Here is a 20806-nt window from a genome sequence, read left to right on the forward strand (position 1 = left end):
ACCAGCATCACTGTGTCATTTTTTGTGATCATGCTGAAAACAGTCATTGATGACATCCAGTGCAAATAATTTTACACTGATTATATTCTCAAAGTTTTTGTAATTGAGTAGTTTCTCAGGGAAAACAGGACTTGCAGTATGTGGCAGACATATCTGACATGCCACTCTCCTTTTCCTTATTATTCCTTTTTACTCCACACAGTATTACCAAGAATTTTAGGTATTATCCTGATTTTTTCCTCCCTCATCCTAACTCTTTGCGTAATACGATATATCTTTCTATGTCGTTCATTGACCTTAGGATTGTATTATCTGAGTATCTTGAGAGTTCTGCCTAATTAGGGATTTTCTCACAAATCTACCTTTAAGGACAAAGGAGATGGAAAGGTTCAGCATGCACAGATGGGACACACAGAGAGATTAGATGTAGAGATTTTTCCCTCTTTGTAAGGTCAGAAGTATCATCCAGGCGTGAGGAGGTAAATTGATCTCTAGGCTCATTTTGGTTTTGGCCTTTCTTGTGACATGACTAACAAAGACACCCAGCTGGCAGAACCTCAGCAATATGAGCCCCCTTGGTTCGCAACAGCATCATCAACTCCATCCAAATCAATATGATGCTATTAAATGGTGATATTTTGTAGTTGCCCTTAAAGAAAGTAAAATCCTGAACTAGTAATGTGGAGGTGTCTACTGAGATCTTTCAGTAAAACCTATAGTACTTGCAGACTGCTATCTGCAGCACATGTGCAGCAATTTGAGCTAGCTGACTACCTGCCATTAAAAACAATTAATAAATTGTTTTCTGGTATATATATATCAATGGAGATAAGGGCAGTGTTCTTGGTATCCTCTATATGATGACTCCCTGGTCTCCAGAAACTAGTTTTGTATTGGCCACAAAAATAATCGCTCTTGCTCAGATGGACACACATGCACTGTAGGTACATCCATGCAGATGAATTCCACCTCTGTGTCCTCCAGCTTAAAATGCAATTATTGAGGCACTTGGGTCATAAATTTGGGTCATAAATTTGTGAGACAGAAGAGCAAGTGCTAATGATATATCTTAAGTTGAAAGAGAGAGTCAAGATGGGATTATTCATGGTGCTTTGGATCATCTCATCTCAGTACAGCTTATTTAAATGATAGCTTTTCAAGGGAATTGTCATAATAAAGAAACATAACCAACCCCCAAACAATGAAACAACACAAAACCAGAACACTCTCCTCATTTTCCATATTCAATTCAATTTAATAACATGTTACTGACAGATAAGCTCCAAACCTCTCTCTTTAATAATGAACATTTGTATATCATAGTTTAGGATTATTGATCATCTGCTTCATGGTGTACTAGGTTATCAGAGGTATGTAACTAAAACCCTGCTCTTTCCTGTTGAAAAAGACAAGTGCAATTTGGTTTGAGAAATGAGATTATATACAGTCACACAAATGTATCTTTTGCTTTTGTTTATTATTTACTGCATATAATTCCTTGTTGCCCTGACTGCCCTCACAGTGTTTGAATTATTGGAGATGATGGGACCACATAATGAATGAAACCCACATGAATGCCAAAGTGTCTTACTGAACTCAATCGTCAGCTCTATGGCCCTACGTGTAACACTTGGAGGCCGCTCCTTTGCTCCAATGGAAACCCTGAAATGTCTCACGTTTAGAAAATATTATGGTGGCTATTTAATAATGTTTGCTTCTTCTCTGGAAGAGGATTATTCAGTTTAATTGTGTAGCAAATTAGTCCAATGATTTCATTTCCTTTTTTTTCCGGATTAAATAAAGAGAGTTGTTATCTGTGGTTTCCTCTGAGGTGACTGACACCTACAGTATTCCAGAAGGTGCATTTGTCTGTGCCTACCCCAGTTTGCAGATTTCTTACTCTGCAAAGCTCTGCCTGCTTTACAGTGAGCCAGGACAGAGCATTTGCTATCCTATTTTTTGGGTTTGCTACACTATTTTGTACAGTTATTACTCTTATTTAGAAAAACATTTGAGCAGCACCTAAGCAAGTTTCTCCTTTTGATAATAATGCTACAAACTTACACGCCTCCTAATCCTCTGGGTTCTTCATCTACTGCTTCTCACTTCCACATAATCTTCAACCAAGAGCTTTCTAAAATACTAGGAAGGTTGTTGCCTTTTAGCTTGAAGATTTAGTCAACTATTATGATATTTACCCTGACTATCACATCTTTCCAAGAAGGGGAATGATATTTACACTCCTTCATTTCTCCTCCCTGAAAACTCTGTGTCTGTTCATATTTCCCACAGGACACATTTGTTTTGGGGTGGCCAAGGCCCTACAAGTCACATGTTGAATTCTTAACTTGGAGAGACCTTTGTTCTTTTTTTAGACATAGCCTTGTAGTCATCTCAGCAGAGATAGTTAGTAGATTTGTAAGGAGCTTCATGTGGTTACAGTTCCAGGAGACAAGGGGCTCCTTTTCTAAATACATAAAACACATCTGAAAATTGCAAAATGGGAAGTATTTTGACACTTTCAAAAAACTTTTGAGATCAGATGTTTTATTTGCTCTCTGAGTCACCAGTTCATCTCTCTCCCAATATTCACTGTGGGTTTTTTTATTTGATAAGCTCCACATTCCTCCCTTCAAAAGGAATTTTAAATTAATGTGCTTTAATGACAACCCTGTCTGCTGCTGCTGCCCCTGTGGTGCCTGTCCCCATTCTTGCTGCCATCATTACCAGGGTCAGGAGAGACTATGGCAGGGGCAATCACAGCAGTAACAGTGGAAGAGGCTGGGGCAGTCACTGCCAGTCTCTGGTTACCTCTTCCACATCTCTCAGAATGGGCTTTATGCCCTGGAGAGCCAATGCATTTTGTGCCTCCTCTTCCATCCACCCCCCTGGAAAAATGAATGTTGGAAATGGGAAGAATATTGGGATTGTGTGAAAGATTCTTCCCTTATTGGAAGAAAGTTCACCCACATCCAACATCTTGGTCCACCTAGAACTAGAGAGACTTGCCAGTCTTCTCACCATGGAGCTGAAGAGAGAGCTTTGCAGTCCTGATGATGCCTCACAGCCTTGCTGTTCAGAAATTAAGGAACCCAATGGACTGTATCAAGAATTCAGCTGAAAGTGTCCTTATGGAGAACCAAGGCTAATTTGCATGTAAACTGTTACTCTAAGCAAGTTTATACTAAGGCATGGCAAATTACTGGGCAGTTGTACTAAAACAGTGATACAGTGTCACTTAACACCGAACTGGATCCAGGGCTTTCTGCAGGACAGTCCTGGGACAGGCAGACCTGTGCTGGCTGGCTCTAACGAAGCTCAGCAGGGACTAGTTGTGATTGTTGTTTGCTTGCTTTTTGCATAGCTGCACAAACCATTCTGCATGACTTACTTGTGGCAGTCCCCTGCCTTTTTAAAGATTAGCTGGACCTACTCTTGTGAGAGGGACTGTTACCTCAACCAGTCAGGACTGCTCGCTGTGGAGCAGCTGTGATCGAGTCCTGGACCTTGAAACTTGTCCATTTATTTATCCTGTAATTCCTTTACCCAAGTAGCAAGTGATACATTTTCCAGTCAAGCCCATTCCTAAAGAAAAATATAGAAAATTAGCTTGTAGGAGTAACTACAGCTCCAACTAATGTTTAGCATAAAAATTCCTCTCCGCCTCCCCAGTCTTTCATGCACAGAAGGGACTGTACAACTGAAACTTGTGTAGACCCTTTTTTAGAAGAGAACACTGTATTTAATTAGTCCTTTTTGTAGGTGGGGAGCTCAGTCTGGGAGAACCTTGTAAGTTTTTTATGCAACAAGTAACTGTATTTCAGCAGTACCTCTACTGTAAGATCTGTGTTCACTTCCCAAAGCTGGGTCACCAGTATCTGCCCTAAGACAACATCCAGCTCTGCTGAGTCTTTCCTTCTTCTGCCCAGGTTTCCATACATATGACTTGGAAAAGAGTCATGGAAAAGTCATGCACTTTAGCAAGGTCCTTCAATCGGGACAATTTGGAACGGGCTATAGGATTTTCTGCAGACAAAACCTTTGTCTTTGAAGAATTTGTGTCTTCTTGTAGATTTTGGTCTTGATGTGGTGATATAGGGGAAAAAAAAACCCCAACCTTTTTTTTTCTATTTTTTCCCTGAGCCAACAATATGTTTGCCTACAAATTTAAGAAGAAATTAATGAAAAGAAGCTTTTTGGCAACTTACGGTTCTTTTGCAAATGAACAAAATCCTTTCCATCTTCTGTACCATCTCCACTTTTGCCATGGAATTGAATTTAAAATGTTTGCATTCTAGTAACATCGGTACAAACAACAGACTACAGACTCATCCATTCAATCATGTTTTACATTAGAAGATAAATATTTAAAACAAAAATATCAAAATAACCCCTCTAGAACACAAATAATTGCTAAGTTACATGTTTTAACAATGCTAGCAGCATATAGTGGGAAGCTGACTGCATGTTCCTTCTTTGCTTTTGTCCTTCATGCACTACATATAATAGAAAAACATTTTAGTTTTGTTCACTCCCTAAAGCTTTTCATGGAAACAACTTATTAAAATTAATGAAGACATTTTGAATTTTGTAAAATATATTTAGTATTACCAAATACATTTCTGGCCCTCCAAAATCTAGATAAGCAAAAAACTCAAAATGCTTCTGATCAAACAAATGTTTATTAGAGCATGTTTCCATGTTTAAAACTTGCAGTGGTTTCATAATTTTTTGTTTCCTTCTGTTTCCATTAGAGCACCCACATGATAATCCAAAGCAGCTTTAAAAAAAAAAATCTCCACAGATGAACAATTAAAAATACTGGCTGTACCTTCCAACATTACAATTATGTGAAAAATTGTACAAAATATGTCTGGAAACCAAATATTGATAAATTGTGTTGTCAGTTTAATTATAGAAACTATAGAACCCTCTCAGGGCAAATTCATGCTGGTAAGTCCCAAGTGTAAGGCTAGATTTTGTAACATATTGGAAAAAACCTCTTGAATTTATACTTTGGGTCTGCTCACTTTAATACATATATAGGTCATTTCCCAGCTCATTTTTATTCTCAACATTATTCTACACATGTTTTTTCATTATCTTTTCTGTTTGAATGTAAAGTGTAATAGAAAAATAATTCAATTATGCAAACATGAAAATTCTGTTAGTACAGCTAATTGCTTTTCAATACAGATTTCATGTACAAAGAAAGTTGTAGCACAAACAGAAAACTTGGCAAAGTATAGTGTACTTAATTTGAAACACTTGCAATTTCAGTAACTGTGAATTATCTACTTGCAAAATATACACAGTACATATAATGTGCACAAACACACACACACACCACTGCATGCATTTTTTGGACTAAAATATAGCTTCAGGTTCGCAAACCTTCGTCCAAGAGCTGGTGAGAGCTGTAGCCATACTTTTATATTAAAGGTTATCAAAAAGATAGTCTGTTAAATATAAGCCATTCCACCATGCCATCCTCTGGGTTCTAGTGCTTTGAGCAACAGCAAACATGAGGAAAGATGAGAGAAGAGCAAAGATTTTTTTTAGTGACAAAAACCCCCCAATTAAAAAAAAAATATTTTAAGTATAATATTCCATATTCTTTGCCCAAAATAGTCAATGGGGAGCTTCTGGAGTGGTTTAATATGATCTTATTCTCCATCTAATTCTATTAATTTCTGCTACCATTATTGGGGCAGGCATGGGCACCATACTCAGTGAAAGCCTCATGCAATCTCCTCAAGCAATTAGAAAAGCAATCTTGTTTGTTAGGTTTTGGTGGGAAACAAAGAAACCTGCTTGTGAGCTTCCTCCTTGCAGGCACGTTATGCAGCCATGCTCGTGTCCCACTGCTCCAGCAGACAGTTGGGGTTGTGTTGGCACTCCTGCAGGGGGCCAGGGGAACACCTGTATTTCAGGATCTGGCAAGCTCAGGATAACAGAGTAGACAGGGAGCTGTACTTCTCAAAGAGATTCTCAAGACTTAAAAACTCAGCAAAACTTACTCAAGGAGCTTTAAAACCCAACCTCAAAATAAGAGATGGGCAGCAAGGAAAGATGTGATAGGATTATTTACCATATAAACAAACTACAGTCAACTCAGCATGCATTGTATTGAAAACAAACACACCTTGAATGCTTTGTAACTAGCAAATATGTTGTGATGAATTTTTATTGCAGTTTACTGACAATTTTTAGGACTATATTGGCGTGAGCTGGCAATAAAACTAATAATAAAAAAAAGACGCACCAACAATAGTTTTTATATGTTCCCAGAAGACTTGTAAGTTTGATTCTCAGATCTGTGTCTTGAAATATACTGGTTCTACAGCTCTTACAAAATGACTACACTCTCCTGAACTCATGAGGCTATTTGCTTGACAACCAAGCAATGTGGCTTGATCCTAGACGTCTTAGTAAATCAAAAAAGAAAACATGGAATTCCTGCCCATAAAACAAGTGGTTCTGGTATTCATTGTGAGTTTTCTTGGTGCTCAGCTAGTCACGGTAAATCATACTTATCAATATATTTTTAAAATTAGTTTAAAAAATGAAGGTAGGTGAAACAACACACATGCACACAAATATGCTGTATAACTTCCATCAACTTGAAGGGAATGAAGGGAAGAGGAAATGTCACCCTAAAAATGAAACCCCACAATACACATATAGACATTGATGTCACTAAAAGATTTGCCTTCACAGGGGCTGTTAAATTTCAGTGTCTGAGAACTACTAGACCTTTACAAGATGGAGTAGCACGAACAACTGAATTCCAACAACTCAGAGCCTATATAACCACATTCCTTATCTGGAGGGGCAAGATTTTTCCCTACTCCTTTCTTTTTATGTTTAAGACTACAGTTTAGTCTTACTCACATTGTCTTCTTTCCCCATGACTTCATCAGACAATCACGAGAAGTTTTAGGAATTAACACTAGAGAGTGGAGTTACCCCAACACATGACAACTCCATTATTTTTACAGTTTTAAACAGCAAGCAAACAATGCACTTAGTATTTTAGAAACAGACAAAAAATTAAAATATATTCTATTTAAAAAAATAATTGCTTTATTGTTGCCACACTATCCTGATCAGTTGCCCAAGTCCTAAATAACTTTCAGAAAATAATTTACATGCTGCAGCATAACTTATCTAGCAAGGTGGCACTTTTGTCTCATGACCATCTTAGTCATTCCTTGGTACCATGATACCTTGGACTGGCATAAAATACCATACTATAACCTTCCCAAACACTGTGATGGGACTGCAAGCCCTGCCTGCCCTATCTCATGTCGGAATGGGGATGAAGCTGGTTGCTTTGGAGTGGGACATCTCTCTCCAGGTGTTTAAGCTGTGGGTTGGGCTTCTGTTGTTGGTGAAAGAAGTCTGTCGCCTGCTATTGCTGTTTGAATCTTCTTTACTCAGCGTTTGCTTTATTTGTTGGCAGCAAGGGAAGCTCTGTATGCAGTCTTGGAGGAGGTGCCCACTGAAGAACATGTAGATCCACGGGTTACAGCAACTGTTCAGGCTGGCCAGCAGAGCCGTAACAGTAGTCGCAGTGTTTTCAGAATCTGGGGAGTGGGAGAGAAAGCTGTTTAATCATCAAAAGAACATTTGCACCATTCAGTCAATTGCTTCATTAACCATTGGATTTATTTTCCTGAATATTCTAGTTCTAAAAGTTGAGCTGCAGCATTTGAAATGAATAATGAGAACATAATCAGTAAAGGTCTTATTTATGTAAGGCTGCCATTGAAGTCAATGGGACTTTCTCTGAACAGACTTCAAAAAGCTGTGACAGAATAAGTTATGGGGTAATCCATCCAAAATAATGATTTAGTCACATTTCCACTGATGTGTATCCATGTGTTGATAAGCTCCTGCTTTAAATACTGAAAAGTTTTTATCCAGACCCTGGGAGACAATGGCAAAATTCCCACTGCTTTCAATAACACTGAATTTTGCTGTATATATCTACAAGCTGAAAAGTATTGAATGCTCAATTAACTACTGGATGGTCCATCAAGTCTGAGTTTTAGAGGTTGAACAAATTTTACTTAAGGGAAAAACGGGAATTAACACTATGGCATGAAAACACTATGTTGTTCTACCTTCAATAACTAGTTAATAGATCAAATACTCTAAATATGTATTTAGTCTAATCAATTATTAGTGATTTTTCTTTGTAAATATTGATTCTTCAAAGAAGTATAATTACTGTGTTATGCATTTCCACAGATTTAAAGAATCTCTTCAAACAAACCTATCAAATACCCATCTGTTCACTTAGATTTAATTTCCTTTGAAGTAAAAAAAAAATCTATTTGTTTACTGCAAGTCTTTATTTCTTTCTAGAGACCTGCATTATAGGCTTGACTTTAGTCCCATATTAGAGGCAATCAGCACTCTCACTACAGTAAGTGATAATTTGGAGATTTTTAAAAAATCAAGAAATTTTGGATTCCAACATCTTGATTTGCTGCTCTCTCATTATGAGGAAACAGAATATATGTTACTATGCTGCCTGTTATTATCTATGTGATTAAACTCACCAATTTTTTTCAGCCATATCTGACAGCAGGACAGATATCTCCAAAATCTAAATTGCCACTGATTCATGAAAACCGGTGACTTGACTAAAGGAGCTACTCAGAGGTGGCTGCCTTGCTGACAGGAAGGGTTCAGGGCGTGCTCAACCCTATCATTAGACAACAGATACAGGAACGAAGAAGTAATAAGTTCTCTGCTCATGTAACTGCTCCGACATGTACGTGTGTATGCTTCACAACAATACTAAACATTTCTGAAAGTTTTCTTATCGGCAGCTTCAAACGGACGAAAATGTTGCTGGTTCAAATTACGGCAGCAAAAATTCCGGTTTCCATCTACTCGTTTTGCTCGGGATGAGAAGGCTGCGGCTGCTGCTTCTCTCCGGAGGCGCAGCTGCCCCCAGCAGCCGCTCGGGCTGCTCCCGGGACAGGCCGAGCCGAGCGCCGCGGCCGCCGCCGCTCCCGGGCCACCAGGTCCGGGACCGCGAGCGGCGCCGGCGGGGCGGCCCCGAGGGCGGCGGCGGCCCAGGGCTGTCTCTCCTCCCCGTGCAAGGCCGCTCACCGCTATTACCCGGCGGGAGAGGGACCCGTCCGGGGCCGGGAGGGCGCGCCTCGGTCCCTTCTCCGCTTCCGCGCCCCGTCTCCCCCACGGTCAGCTCAGGGCTGGGCAGCGCCCCGGGACAGCCGGCTGCGCCCCCGACGCGTGCGGGGCGGCCGCTGGAGACAAGCGGCGGCGTCACCTACCGACCCAGGGGAAGCGCTGGTCCCAGACGGACCACATCTGGATGGTGAAGAAGGGCGCCCAGCAAACGACGTACACCGAGACGATGACGAAGGTCATCTTGACGGTGCGGATCTTGGCGCGGGAGATGGTTTTGACGTTGCTGACACAGGGGGCGAGCAGCAGCCCCCGTCGCGGGCTACCACCACCACCTGCCCGCCGCCCGCCACCCGCTGCTGCCGCCTCCCCCGGGCGCGTCTTGCCCCGGGCGTTGCGCCAGATGTGGTAGCAGATGAAGCCGTAGCAGATGATGAGGATGAGGACAGGCGCGATGAAGATGCCGCCGGTGATCCAAGTGATGTAGGCGCGGGGCCCCCAGGGCATGATGAAATGCGCCCAGCAGTCGTAGACCTGCGAGCCGCGCTCCACTTCGCTGAGGGAGAAGATGAAGTACTGCGGGGTGCTGAGCAGCAGGCTGAGCGCCCAGGCCGCCGCGATCATCCCGTACGAGCGCTTGGTGGGCTGCTGCAGCGTCTTCAGCGGATGGCAGACGGCGATGTAGCGGTCGGCGGTCATGGCCACCAGCATGTACGCCGAGGCGAACATGCCGAAGACCTGCAGGTGCTTGACGACGCGGCAGAGCCCGTCGGGGCCGTGGAAGCGGTGTGTCACCTCCCAGCAGAGCTGGGGCAGCACCTGGAAGAAGGCCACCACCAGGTCGGCCAGGCTGAGGTGGCGGATGAAGAGGTGCATACGGGACGCCTTGCGCGGCGTGCGCCGCAGGGCCAGCAGCACGCTGCCGTTCCCCACCACCGCCACCGCGAAGGTGACGGCCAGCACCGCGATCTCCAGCTTCGCCAGCTCCTCGTCCCGCCCGAAAGGGTCCCAGCCTCCCAGGCTGCCGTTCGGCGACCCCGACCACGCCTCGGGACTGGGGCTGCTGCCGCCGCCGGGCTCCGCCGCCCGCCACCGGCTGCCGTTCCCGGGCGAGGGCAAAGCCCGGGGGGAGCCGGCGCCGCCGGCGAGGCGCATGGAGGGGGCTGCGCGGTGGGGCCCGGCCCGACCCTGGCACGTCCGCTCGCCCGCCGCCTCCCCGCTCCGGTGGCCCGGAACGCCGGGACAGGTGCCTTTATCCCCCGGCCTCGGGAGGCGAGGCGAGGCGAGGGGGAGCTCCCGCGCCAGTGGCTGCCCAGCGCCTGACGCCAGCCCCCTCCTTCCCCCGGCAGCCGCCGCCGCCCGCTCGCCCCGCTACGGGACCGGGGCCGCTCCGCCCAGACAGCGCTGCGCCGGGGGGAGCGGGGACCGACACCCCTCCCGGCCCCGCGGAGTCCCGCGGGGTGGGGCAGCGGGAAGCGCTGCTCGGGGCGGAACGGTGCTCCCGGAGAGCTCCCTCACGGTCAGGTAAAGCAGCGCTTATAACTGAGAATAAAATTGCCGTAATCACGCAGAGCAAATGCAGGTCTGTCAGCATCAGCCTGCAAACCCCGATCTGGCTTCTAGCCAAGGCAAAGTGACTCGTCGGTAAGAGGTGCCGGTTTGGTCCTGAGAGATCCCGTCTGGGCCTTTGGCATTTCACTGTCGTCCTGGGATCAGCCCCGGCAAAGTAAATTATTAGAAAAAGTAGTGCAGAGTTTGAAAACAACATAATGTTTCTGAAGGTTCCAGGACTTCATCTCGGACAATAAATGTCATCCAGGCCTTAGCAAAGGTCTAAACGACACGTTTCTGCAAGTACAAGCAAAATCTCCACATTTACTGGAGTTTCTGGCAGTGGGTCATTAAAATTCTGGTTTTAAACATAGTTTAGCTGAAGAGCTTTCCTGCTCTTGGTAGAGTGAATGGACGTGGTAAAATTTTTGATCCCATTGCCATGAGTGTGGATTATATCCTGATTTCACTGGAACCTGAATTTCACTCTTCATTTAGAAACTCCTTCCTTCAGCCACAAAAAAGTGCATAAGATCACAACAAAGAAATACTGTGTTAGATACCAGCCTTACTTTGTTTTTAATAAAACTCCCTAGGTCTCCTCATGGGTGATTACAGTTAAATTCAGTTACAAAAATATGTGGTTTTACAGGGAGAAGAAAAAATTGGGAAGAATGAAAGATTAAACTTATTTGATTAAAAAGATATTTCCAAAAATTTTGGCTCCAGAAGAGTTTTAAAGTTTAAAATACAAGATGATAGGCTTCTGAACATGTTAGCATTGTGCAAGGCTTTATCCCAGGCTTTTTGCCAGTTTCTGGGCTTGTTAGTCTCTGAGAGGGTATGTGCACCCACCCCAGTCTGTCACTACCCTTCCTTTGACTGGGGATCGGTGGCAGGAGTTTAGGAGGACACCTGATCTTACAGTGGAAATAGTTGTCATGAGCTTTCCATCTAAAAGCTCCAAACCCTCCCAAAACCTGGATATACAGACAATAAATGTGGCTATCCTAAGTTCCTAGAAAACTTATTTCTTTAAATATGCCTTTGGTTCAAAACTTGATTTTTACGAACAGTCCAGTGCACTGTTCACAGCTTAGTGCCTATTTATTGTATTAGACCTGGGAAACTGGTGAGTGTGACTACATGTTTCAGGTCAAATAGAGAGGGGAAATTAAAGCTGCATATCACAGATATCACAACACCACTACCAAGGCTTCTTTCACATTCTTTGCCTGTCTCTCTGACACGCTTTACAGGAGTTGAACATTACATAAATGGACACTGTTACTCAGGAAACTCTGCTAACAGATTTTCTGCTGTGCAAACTATGAGAGGATCATAAAGCTCTATTCACTGCCGGGTTTGTCATCCATTAACAGAAGAGATGATATTTAGGTTTGACAGAGACACAGTTTTAGCAGCCAGACAATAAGATAAACGTGGTTGTATTAGTTCAGGGTACTGAGAATTTGTCAAGCCCACATCAACTCAGAAATACTCCTTTTCCGACCCGTATTTCATTCCTCTGAATGGCATTTATAAGAATATTTCCAGAGCACTGTGCTGGAGATTTGCCTGAATGTCATTGCACAAGGCTGTACCTAGTGATTACATGCAATGTTAAGCATGATACTGACAGTCATTTTTACTGTGTTTTACTCCATCAGACAGAAGCAATCTAGGGCTAGTCTTGATGTATTTTTTTGTTTCACTCCCCAATTTAGTCAATATTGATGTTTTTATAGAAAACATACCTAACGAGGCTGTTGCAAATTCCTTTGTTTCAACAAACCTAGCTAAGTAGTAGAGAGTTTTATTTATATCTAGTAGTTAAAAAATGCCCTCCAGACAAATTCAGGACTCCTAAGGTTTCTATACAAGTTTAATCAGTATCTAGTCTGATCTTGTTTTCTTAATTCTAACAGTATTGGTGTTCTTCAAATTAATCAATACTTGTAAAATATCCTTCCAAGGAGAAAAATTGCCACTGAGAAGGCTGATAGAGTAAACTAACATTTTTGCCCTGTGATTCACCTGGAGTTCAGCTTGGAGCTGAACTCTCAGTAAAGAAAATTGAGATCGCTGTTACAATAAAGCTTTATTTGTTCTCACTAGGCCCACAGCTTTCTAGAAAACTAAGAATGACAAGGGGTTTCTAGCATGTTCTCTGCTGCCATACAGGTTTCTGTAAAAGTGCTTGAAGGTTGACCAATGTTTTTCTGAATGTTGGATTCGTTGAAGACAGAATGGCTTCTGTAAGGTACTCAAAAACCCAACTGGAACATGATCCAGCGTGTTGCCAAATGCAGCTGTTTTCCGTTCGTTCCTTGCTGTCATGGTGGTGACTTTACCTGCAGACTTAGTCTCTTTCTCCATGGCAAAAGAAATGCTCTGAGTAAGTCAAAGTCTCAAACAAAACCAGGGGGTCTTTCAGCATAATCTTCTTCAGGAAAACTGATGGTTTGGAGTTGTAGCTACTCATAGTCAAACTGTGGTTTTCTGCCAGGTTTTGTGAAGAGTTGCTCTAGCCATTAGAGTTGCAAAAATCAATGTTAGCAAAAAAAATCAAGCTTTTAAAATAAATTCCTCATGCAGGATAAGGGTTAAAGCACTGCTAAAAAAAGAAGTCTGTTTGTTTATAGAGAATTCAGCTGCCTTGTTAAAAAGCACATAAAACATCTACATAGATATGAACAGCTGTCTCCTGCAATCTGTCTCCAAGTTCAAAGTATCTGCAATGCTCCAGTTGACTGACACTATTTAGTAAATAAGGATGAGTTTCATAGGCCTTCCCAGAGAGCCACAAGACTTAGATGCTGCAGATCCCAACCTTTAAATTCACAGCTATGGGAAGCTATTGGAATTCAAGCATAGGAAAAAGCCCATGTGTTGAGTGAGGGACTACTAAAAGCTGGGGTCACCAGGGAGGAAAACAGACACATCACTCATTTACCATCCCTGTGAAGGAAATGTCACCTGGAGGCAGATGGGAGCACACAAACCCACGAAGCAGACTCCTGAAAAAATGCCTTGTTGGCCCTCTATTGCTCTAGCTTTTGGGCTACCAGAGCAAAACCAAGTGAAGAATTGCCCCAGACTGCCTTCAAAATAGATTACAAGTCTGAATTTAGGATTCTGAAAAGGCTGTAGTACAAGACCAAGAGATAAGTGATCCTAAGGGCAAGCTCCTACTCCGGAAAACACAAAATTAGGAAAGCACCCATAAGAGACAGAAATTCAATGTTAGCCCTCAATATTCAGTTTGCAAAAGCCCAGTTCAGTGTCTGGAAATGTCTGTAAGTGGCTAAGAAACAAAGAGCTTTAAGGTTATGCCCCAAGTTTTCCTTTGCTTGTTAACTGAAAGCATAATTAGATTCTGGTATTTGTATACACAGGAAGTCATGTCTGGCCATCCCTGTCATACTGCATTTCTTTTCGTGATGGCGTGTCGTGGTTTAAACACAGGCAGCAACTGAGCACCAACAGCTGCTTGCTCAGTCCTCCCCAGTGGGATGGGGGAGAGAATCAGAAGGGTAAAAGTGAGAAAGCACATGGGTTGCAATAAAGACATTTTTATAGGTAAAGCAAAAGCTTTATACACAAGCAAAGCAAAAGAAGAAATTCAGTCACCACCTCCCACAGGCAGGCATGTGTTCAGCCATCTCCAGGAAAGCAGGGCTCCATCATACATAGCGGTGACTTGGGAAGACAAATGCCATCACTCTGAACATCCTGCCCTTCCTCCCTCTTTCCCCAGCCTTATATGCTGAGCATGAAATCACATGGGTGGGATATCCCTGGGGTCAGCTGGGGCCACCTGTCCCGCCTGTATCCCCACTCAACTCCTTATGCACCCCCAGTCCGCTCACTGGTGGGGTGTCCTGAGAAGCAGAAAAGACCTCAACTCTGTGTAAGCACTGCTCAGCAGTAATAAAAGCATCCCTGTTATCAACAATGTTTCCAGCATAAATCCAAAACATAGCCACATACAAGCTACTGTGGAGAAAATTAACTCTATTCCAGCCAGAATCAGCACATGGGGGTTGACTGGGGTATTCGGGTAGTACTGGAGAGGAACCTGTGCAGTTAAATGTCACCAGAAGAAGAAGAATGCTGACCTTTTCCTTTTGCCTCTTTCCTTGCATCCTTTGTTGATCTGGTTGACAGCAGTGAGGGCCTTCAGGACGAGGAGTTCAACCATTCCCCTGAAGAAATGTTAACACAGCAGCTTGTCTGGATTTCAAGGCAGTGAAGGAAATGGGCATTTGAAGGCTTGATTGGCCTTTGTGTGTTTATAGCCTTGTGGAAGGAACATAACAAAACAGCATGGTGAAAGCTCCTACCTTTCCCCATTGAATCACGTTGATCAGACTTTCAACACATCCAAGGCACAATAAAAATCTGTGTGAGACAGTTTAACTAGAGCCTCAGCCAGCAGATCTCTCACTAAATCTGAAGGGTTAAAGCCATTAGAACATAAATCCATAGAATCATTCAATGTTGTCATTAGCAGAATAAGAAAAACTTAGAACTGAGTTTCCTCACATTATACCTACCTGGTGAAATTGTAGTGTGAAATTGTAATAATCTCAGACTTTCCAGACCTGAAAAAGACTTAATATCCATTTTGCGGTTCTACAAATATTGCTTCAGCATTTTTGCTTTAAGCATATAATCAGTAGTTTTACCTCTCAGTTCTCTTATTTCAGAGATGTAAAATGTTCTTTTTTCCTTGAACCAGTTTCTAAATTACTCCTATCTAGAATTTCATTCCATCTGCAACCTGCTGTGGTGGGCTGATGCTGGCTGGATGTCAGGTGTCCACCAAAGCCATTCTATCACTCCCATCCTCAGCCAGACAACAGACAGAAAAATATAAGGAAAAGTGGTGGGTCAGGATAAGGACAGGGAGAGATCACTCACCTGTTACCATCACAGGCAACACAGACTCAACTAGAGGAAATTTAGTTTAATTTATTACCAATCAGATCACAGTAGGATAATGAGAAACAAAACCAAATCTTAAAAACACCTTCCCCCCCACCCTTCTTCTCAGGTTTAACTTCACTATAGAATTCTCTACCTCCTCCCCACCAGAGGCACAGGGGGATGGGGGAAGAGGGCTGCAGTCCATCGCACACCTCTGCTGCTCCTTCCTCCTTGGGAGCAGGACTCCTCACACTCTTCCCCTGCTCCAGTGTGGGATCACTCCCATGGGAGACAGTTCTCCATAAGCTCCTCCAATGTGAGTCCTTCTCAGGGGCTGCAGTTCAGGAATTACTCCAGTGTAGGTCCCTTTACACAGTATGCAGTTCTTCAGGAACAGAGTGCTCCAGGATGGGTCCTCCTTGGGGTCACAAGTCCTGCCAGCAAACCTGCTTCAGCATGGGCTTCCTGTGGGTTCACCAGCCATTCACTGCTCTGGAGTGGGGTCTTCCACAGGCTGCAGGTGGATCTCTGCTCCATCATGGACCTCCATGGGCAGCAGTGGGACAGCCTGTCTCACCATAGCCTTCACCACAGGCTGCAGGGAAATTTCAGCTCCAGCACCTGGAGCACCTCCTTCTCCACTGACCTTGGTGTCTGCAGATTTGTTCGTCACATATTCTTATTCCCATCTCTAGCTGCTGTTCCAGTGGGGCTTTTCCCCACTTCTTAACACATTATCCCAGAGGCACTACCAACAATTGCTGATTGCCTTGGCCTTGGCCAGCAGCAGGTCTGTTTTGGAACCACCTGGCACCGGCTCTGTGGGACACAGGGAAGCTTCTGGAAGCTTCTCACAGAGGCTGTACTTCCCATCCCCCCTTACCAAAACTTTGTCGCACAAACCCAATACACCTGCTGTTTCTATCACTGTGTTAACACCTATCTTCCTTATGCCTTTTACAAGTTTTGATTTATCTAAGGGCAATTTAATAATGACTCTTGCATTCTCTCCTAGTTAACATACACTATGCCAAGCCAAAGGAAAATACTTCATAAAATTTGGTGGCAAAAGTAATCAGTATAAACAAACTGAAACAAAGTTTAAGGATTATTTCTGTGATACCTTCTCAGAAAGTACTTGACATAGTGAGATGCAACTCTCTTAAAAAAATTATAGTACTAATAAAGGTTGTGTTCAGGCATTTAAAGTAGTAGGAAGGTATACAGAAAATTTATGCATAATGATTTTTCTGAGGGATTTAGCTGCAACTGACAGTGGCACTATCAACTGATTCTAGAAAATGGTGAATTTGTGAAAAAGCTCATCATTGTAAAAAATTGCTTTATTTATCCCAGAACTATGCCAAGAACCAAAAGCGTATTGTGTTCGAGAATACACAGCTTCATAATTCTAATTGAAAGACAAAGCCACTTAACATTTATGGAACAAAAGTAATAATGCTTCTGTTTATGACAAAATTTATCTTAGTAGCTATCATTAGGAAATATGTTCTAAAGCAGTTTAAAATTAATTAGGTTTGAAACTGTATGCATGTCATTTTTCTCATTTTGAAGAGCCTGCAGATATGCAATATTGGTGGTTGATGCAAAATACTGATGCAACCATTATGTAAAGAAAACACCTTTCAGATGATTTGTACTGAAAATATTGTGGCAGCTGAATTCTCACTACCTTGGTAGTTCAGGGTGCTATCATCACAGTTATTTTCCCACAGCATTCCTGAGAATCAGGATCCAGTTTTTATCAGGCTGGAGAAGGTGCAAGTGCCAGCAAGTCTTATGGATGCTTATACACATTCATTTCTCCAGTTTCTACAGGACTATCCTTTGTGAAACTGTTCTCTCCATATAAAACCCAATCCTAATTGGAAGAAAACTGGCTAAAAATATTTTAACCATAATGCTTCTTCATTAGAATGCCAATTTAAGAATATTGAAGGCTGCAGATGTATTGCTCTCTTTTACCTGAGCTGCGGCCTGCAACATGTTCAACATGAAGAAGAAATAAAGAGCATATTCCCCACCTATTTCCAGTGTGTCTTCTCTTACCATGTCTCCTGTCCCTATCTGAGCCAGCAACAAGCTGGAAATGCTGATAGAAGAGGCTCTTTTCTGTTTAGGCCTCTCCAGAGAGAAAGCAAAATAAAGAGTGATATTGAGGAAGGCTGAGAAGAATCAGACATGGACAGTCAGAAAAAAGAAAGCTGAAACACAGGTTAGGAAGGTAGGCTGATTTTGGAGCTGTCTGCAGGGTAATGTGTCAGCATGTGAAAGGAGAATCCAGGCAGTGTGAGGAGAAGCAAGTCTGTGTCTGAGGCATGGCCGAGAGATGCTCTGGTGCCCCAACCTTAGTTTCACACACTGATGAGGTAGATTTAGGGAGTTGAAGAAGACCAATAGAATAAAGGGAAAAAGAGTGAATGATCAATGGTATTTAGATGGTGCACTGAGTATCTTGGCTGCTGATTTCATTGTGGGTTTGTTTGGTTTTTTAAACACATGTGGGTACAGATTGATAGTTAGCAGTCCTAGATCAAATATGGCCTGACTTTTGTGTAGGTATCCAAGTTGCTGTTGCATAAATTGTATCGTGGCAAGTACTTAGGGAGAACTTAGTGATATTAATTACTGCAGCTTCAGGGCCCCTTGAGGTATTCTTGCTTTATACATTAATCTAATTTGGTTTATAATTTTTACTCCAAACAAGTTCTCTACCTGGCAGTTTTAAGCAGACTCTCTTTGCACTTCCCTTATCATCATATTTAGCAGCTTTATATCATATAACATTTCACTTGTTCCTTTTATGACCAAAGGAAAATTTGTATGCTTCTAAGATAAAGAAGGATAATAAAGCAATAAATTTTAGGGGATAGGAGGTACTAACAAACTGGCTAGCATGACATGAGAGGAAAAGCATTTCCATGAGATATAGCCAAGGTATAAGCCAAAGTATATAATTTTATGTCTAATGAATAAACATTTTTAATGGTTTTTGGGTAAGTTTTGCCATTACATGGCTTATGCTTGACTTGCCAATAGCAGCATTAGTAAACCATGTGAAATGGCTTTTTTGGACTAGAGAAAATAGGTTTTATATTTTAATTTTCTGTCAGCTATACAGGGAAGAACAGAGATGTTTGCAGTAGGGTAGCTAGATCGAGATCACACTCACAACAGAGGAGTAAAGAAAATTTGGAAGGGAATTCTACAGCTGGAATCCAACACATGGAGTTTTTCTGAAACTTTCTTAGACTCCTAAGGGTGTTTATATATAAACCTTTTCAAAAGGAAAGAAGAAGAAGCTTTTCTTTATATTTCTCCAGAACTAAAAATGAAATAATCATAGAACTGATTGTTATGGAAGGCTTCCATTAGTGTTTGCTTCCAGTGGTCTTTCCTGAATGCCTGTATCATTTACTGAAAAGTAAATGGCACCATTTCATACTGGTTGTGATTTTCTTTAAATCTTTTCTAACTGGTATGGAAAACACTGTGTTACATATTTCATCTAGGGAAGCCATGGGAATTACCAGGAGAGCATGTGTAAGGAAGGATGTAGTACACATTCAAATACAACAACAACGTCCAGAACAAGCCTTCAAGCATTGCACTAGTTAACTTAATAATATTGCAAACACAGGAACAGCAGTACAACACGTGATCCAAAGCCACATTTGTGCTTAAATTCTTACGTAGTTTAGAGCTTGAATAAATTTGGTATGCTGTATGAAAGTAAGTTCTTCAACATTATGGACTTTGTGTTTAAATTGGCTGCTGTTGCTGTATTTCAGTCCTTCCCATCCCCTGTCTACAATGTAGCAACAAAATCTTATAATACATTTGTAACACCTATGCCTCTACTTGTAAGAATCGTGATTTTCTCTAAATTCTTTCACCTTCAACAGTATGGGTCTTAATTATCTTATTATCTCAAGGGAGTTCTAGGAAATGCTTGTCCCTGTTTTGAACAAGGGACTGTAGATGTACTGTAGACAGCCAAAATAGTATTGACTTGTAGATTAATTAAGCAATACAGGCTTCCACAGCTTCATTATGTGCTTTTATGTTCACATCTTTTAGTTCATCTCTATGCAAGAACTTTGATTTTAAAGTGCATGATGCAAAAATGTTGCCTGATTGCTCTGCATGAAGAGGAAAATTCTCTCTCCCATTACCAGGTTTACTTAGCAGCAAAAGCTTTTTTCTGAAAGGATTTAGTTAATCTGCAGAATGAGATATTTTTTCCATAGTAGGAGGAAACAGATAAAATTATGTTGGACTATACAGATCTCTTTAAGCTTTCTGGAACCAAATGATAAGACATTCGCCAAGGAGCTGTTGCGCATAATGCACAGTACTGTGAAACAAGCAGGTACACAGGGCAATAGGAAGAAACAGAATGGGATTTAATACAAGCTAAAGTCTTAGTGGCTTTGTTTCACTTCCAAGAAGTGAATCGAATTTTTCCCCAAATGCATTGGGATGTATGGATACAGAAAGAACCTTGGCGTAACAGGCGATTGCACAGGATACAAAGCTAGGCAGACTGAGCCGCCCCATGTATGTGCTGTCTAACATCTGCTAAGGAACATTGCAGATTTCCTTATGACACTGTGATCATATCCAAAGGTTTTTTATGAGAACTCGAGGAAATTAATTTCCTCAAAATTAATAAGTGTTTACAACCATTAAAAGAAATGCATGCAGCATTTTCTCTTTGCTTATTTTTCATAGATTTCTTATCTTTCTGGGTTTTTAACAAAAAACAAACCCCGAAAAAACACTATACAAGGACTTGGAGCAACTTGTATGTGCCTTGAAGATGCCACAGGAGAGGCCTCCTGCACTTTGCAGAAGAATATGTAGAATAGACCAAGAGTTTTGAATTGCTATCTCTTACTTATCATCTGTGCACTGAATCAAGACAGCAGTGGGGCAGGTGTCTAAATGCTCCTGTAGAACAGAGATGCTTTCCCACATTAGGAGCTCTGGTACCCAGGCCCTACATAAATGCTGTTTATTTTTTTAAAGCAACACCATACAGTAGCTAAGAAGCACTGTAGAGATAAAACACTTTTTTAGAGATGAAATCGTTTAGAGATGTGAACTATTTGCCAGAATGACACATGCCTAACAT

The 20806-nt window shown here is 42.1% G+C and overlaps 1 protein-coding gene across 3 annotated transcripts in view; it reads right to left on the reverse strand.

Moving 5' to 3' along the window:
- Nucleotides 1-4663: 4663 nt before the first annotated feature.
- The window catches only part of AVPR1A (arginine vasopressin receptor 1A), a 35167-nt gene continuing 19024 nt past the window's right edge, over nt 4664-20806 (reverse strand). Inside the window, exons 1-2 of one of the 3 annotated variants that reach the window (XM_039571320.1) lie at nt 9312-10441; nt 4664-7589 (exon numbers count right to left, since the gene is read on the reverse strand). In XM_039571320.1, coding sequence (XP_039427254.1) covers nt 7306-7589; nt 9312-10320 — 1293 coding nt within the window. In that variant the 5' untranslated portion in view covers nt 10321-10441 and the 3' untranslated portion in view covers nt 4664-7305. Of the gene's footprint in view, nt 7590-9311; nt 10442-11496; nt 15019-20806 lie in introns of those variants that run through there. The other 2 variants (XR_005604526.1, XR_002043318.3) reach the window with 2 other exon arrangements.

This window comes from Corvus cornix, chromosome 1A, assembly GCF_000738735.6.
Source record: "Corvus cornix cornix isolate S_Up_H32 chromosome 1A, ASM73873v5, whole genome shotgun sequence".
Taxonomy (NCBI): Eukaryota; Metazoa; Chordata; class Aves; order Passeriformes; family Corvidae; genus Corvus; species Corvus cornix.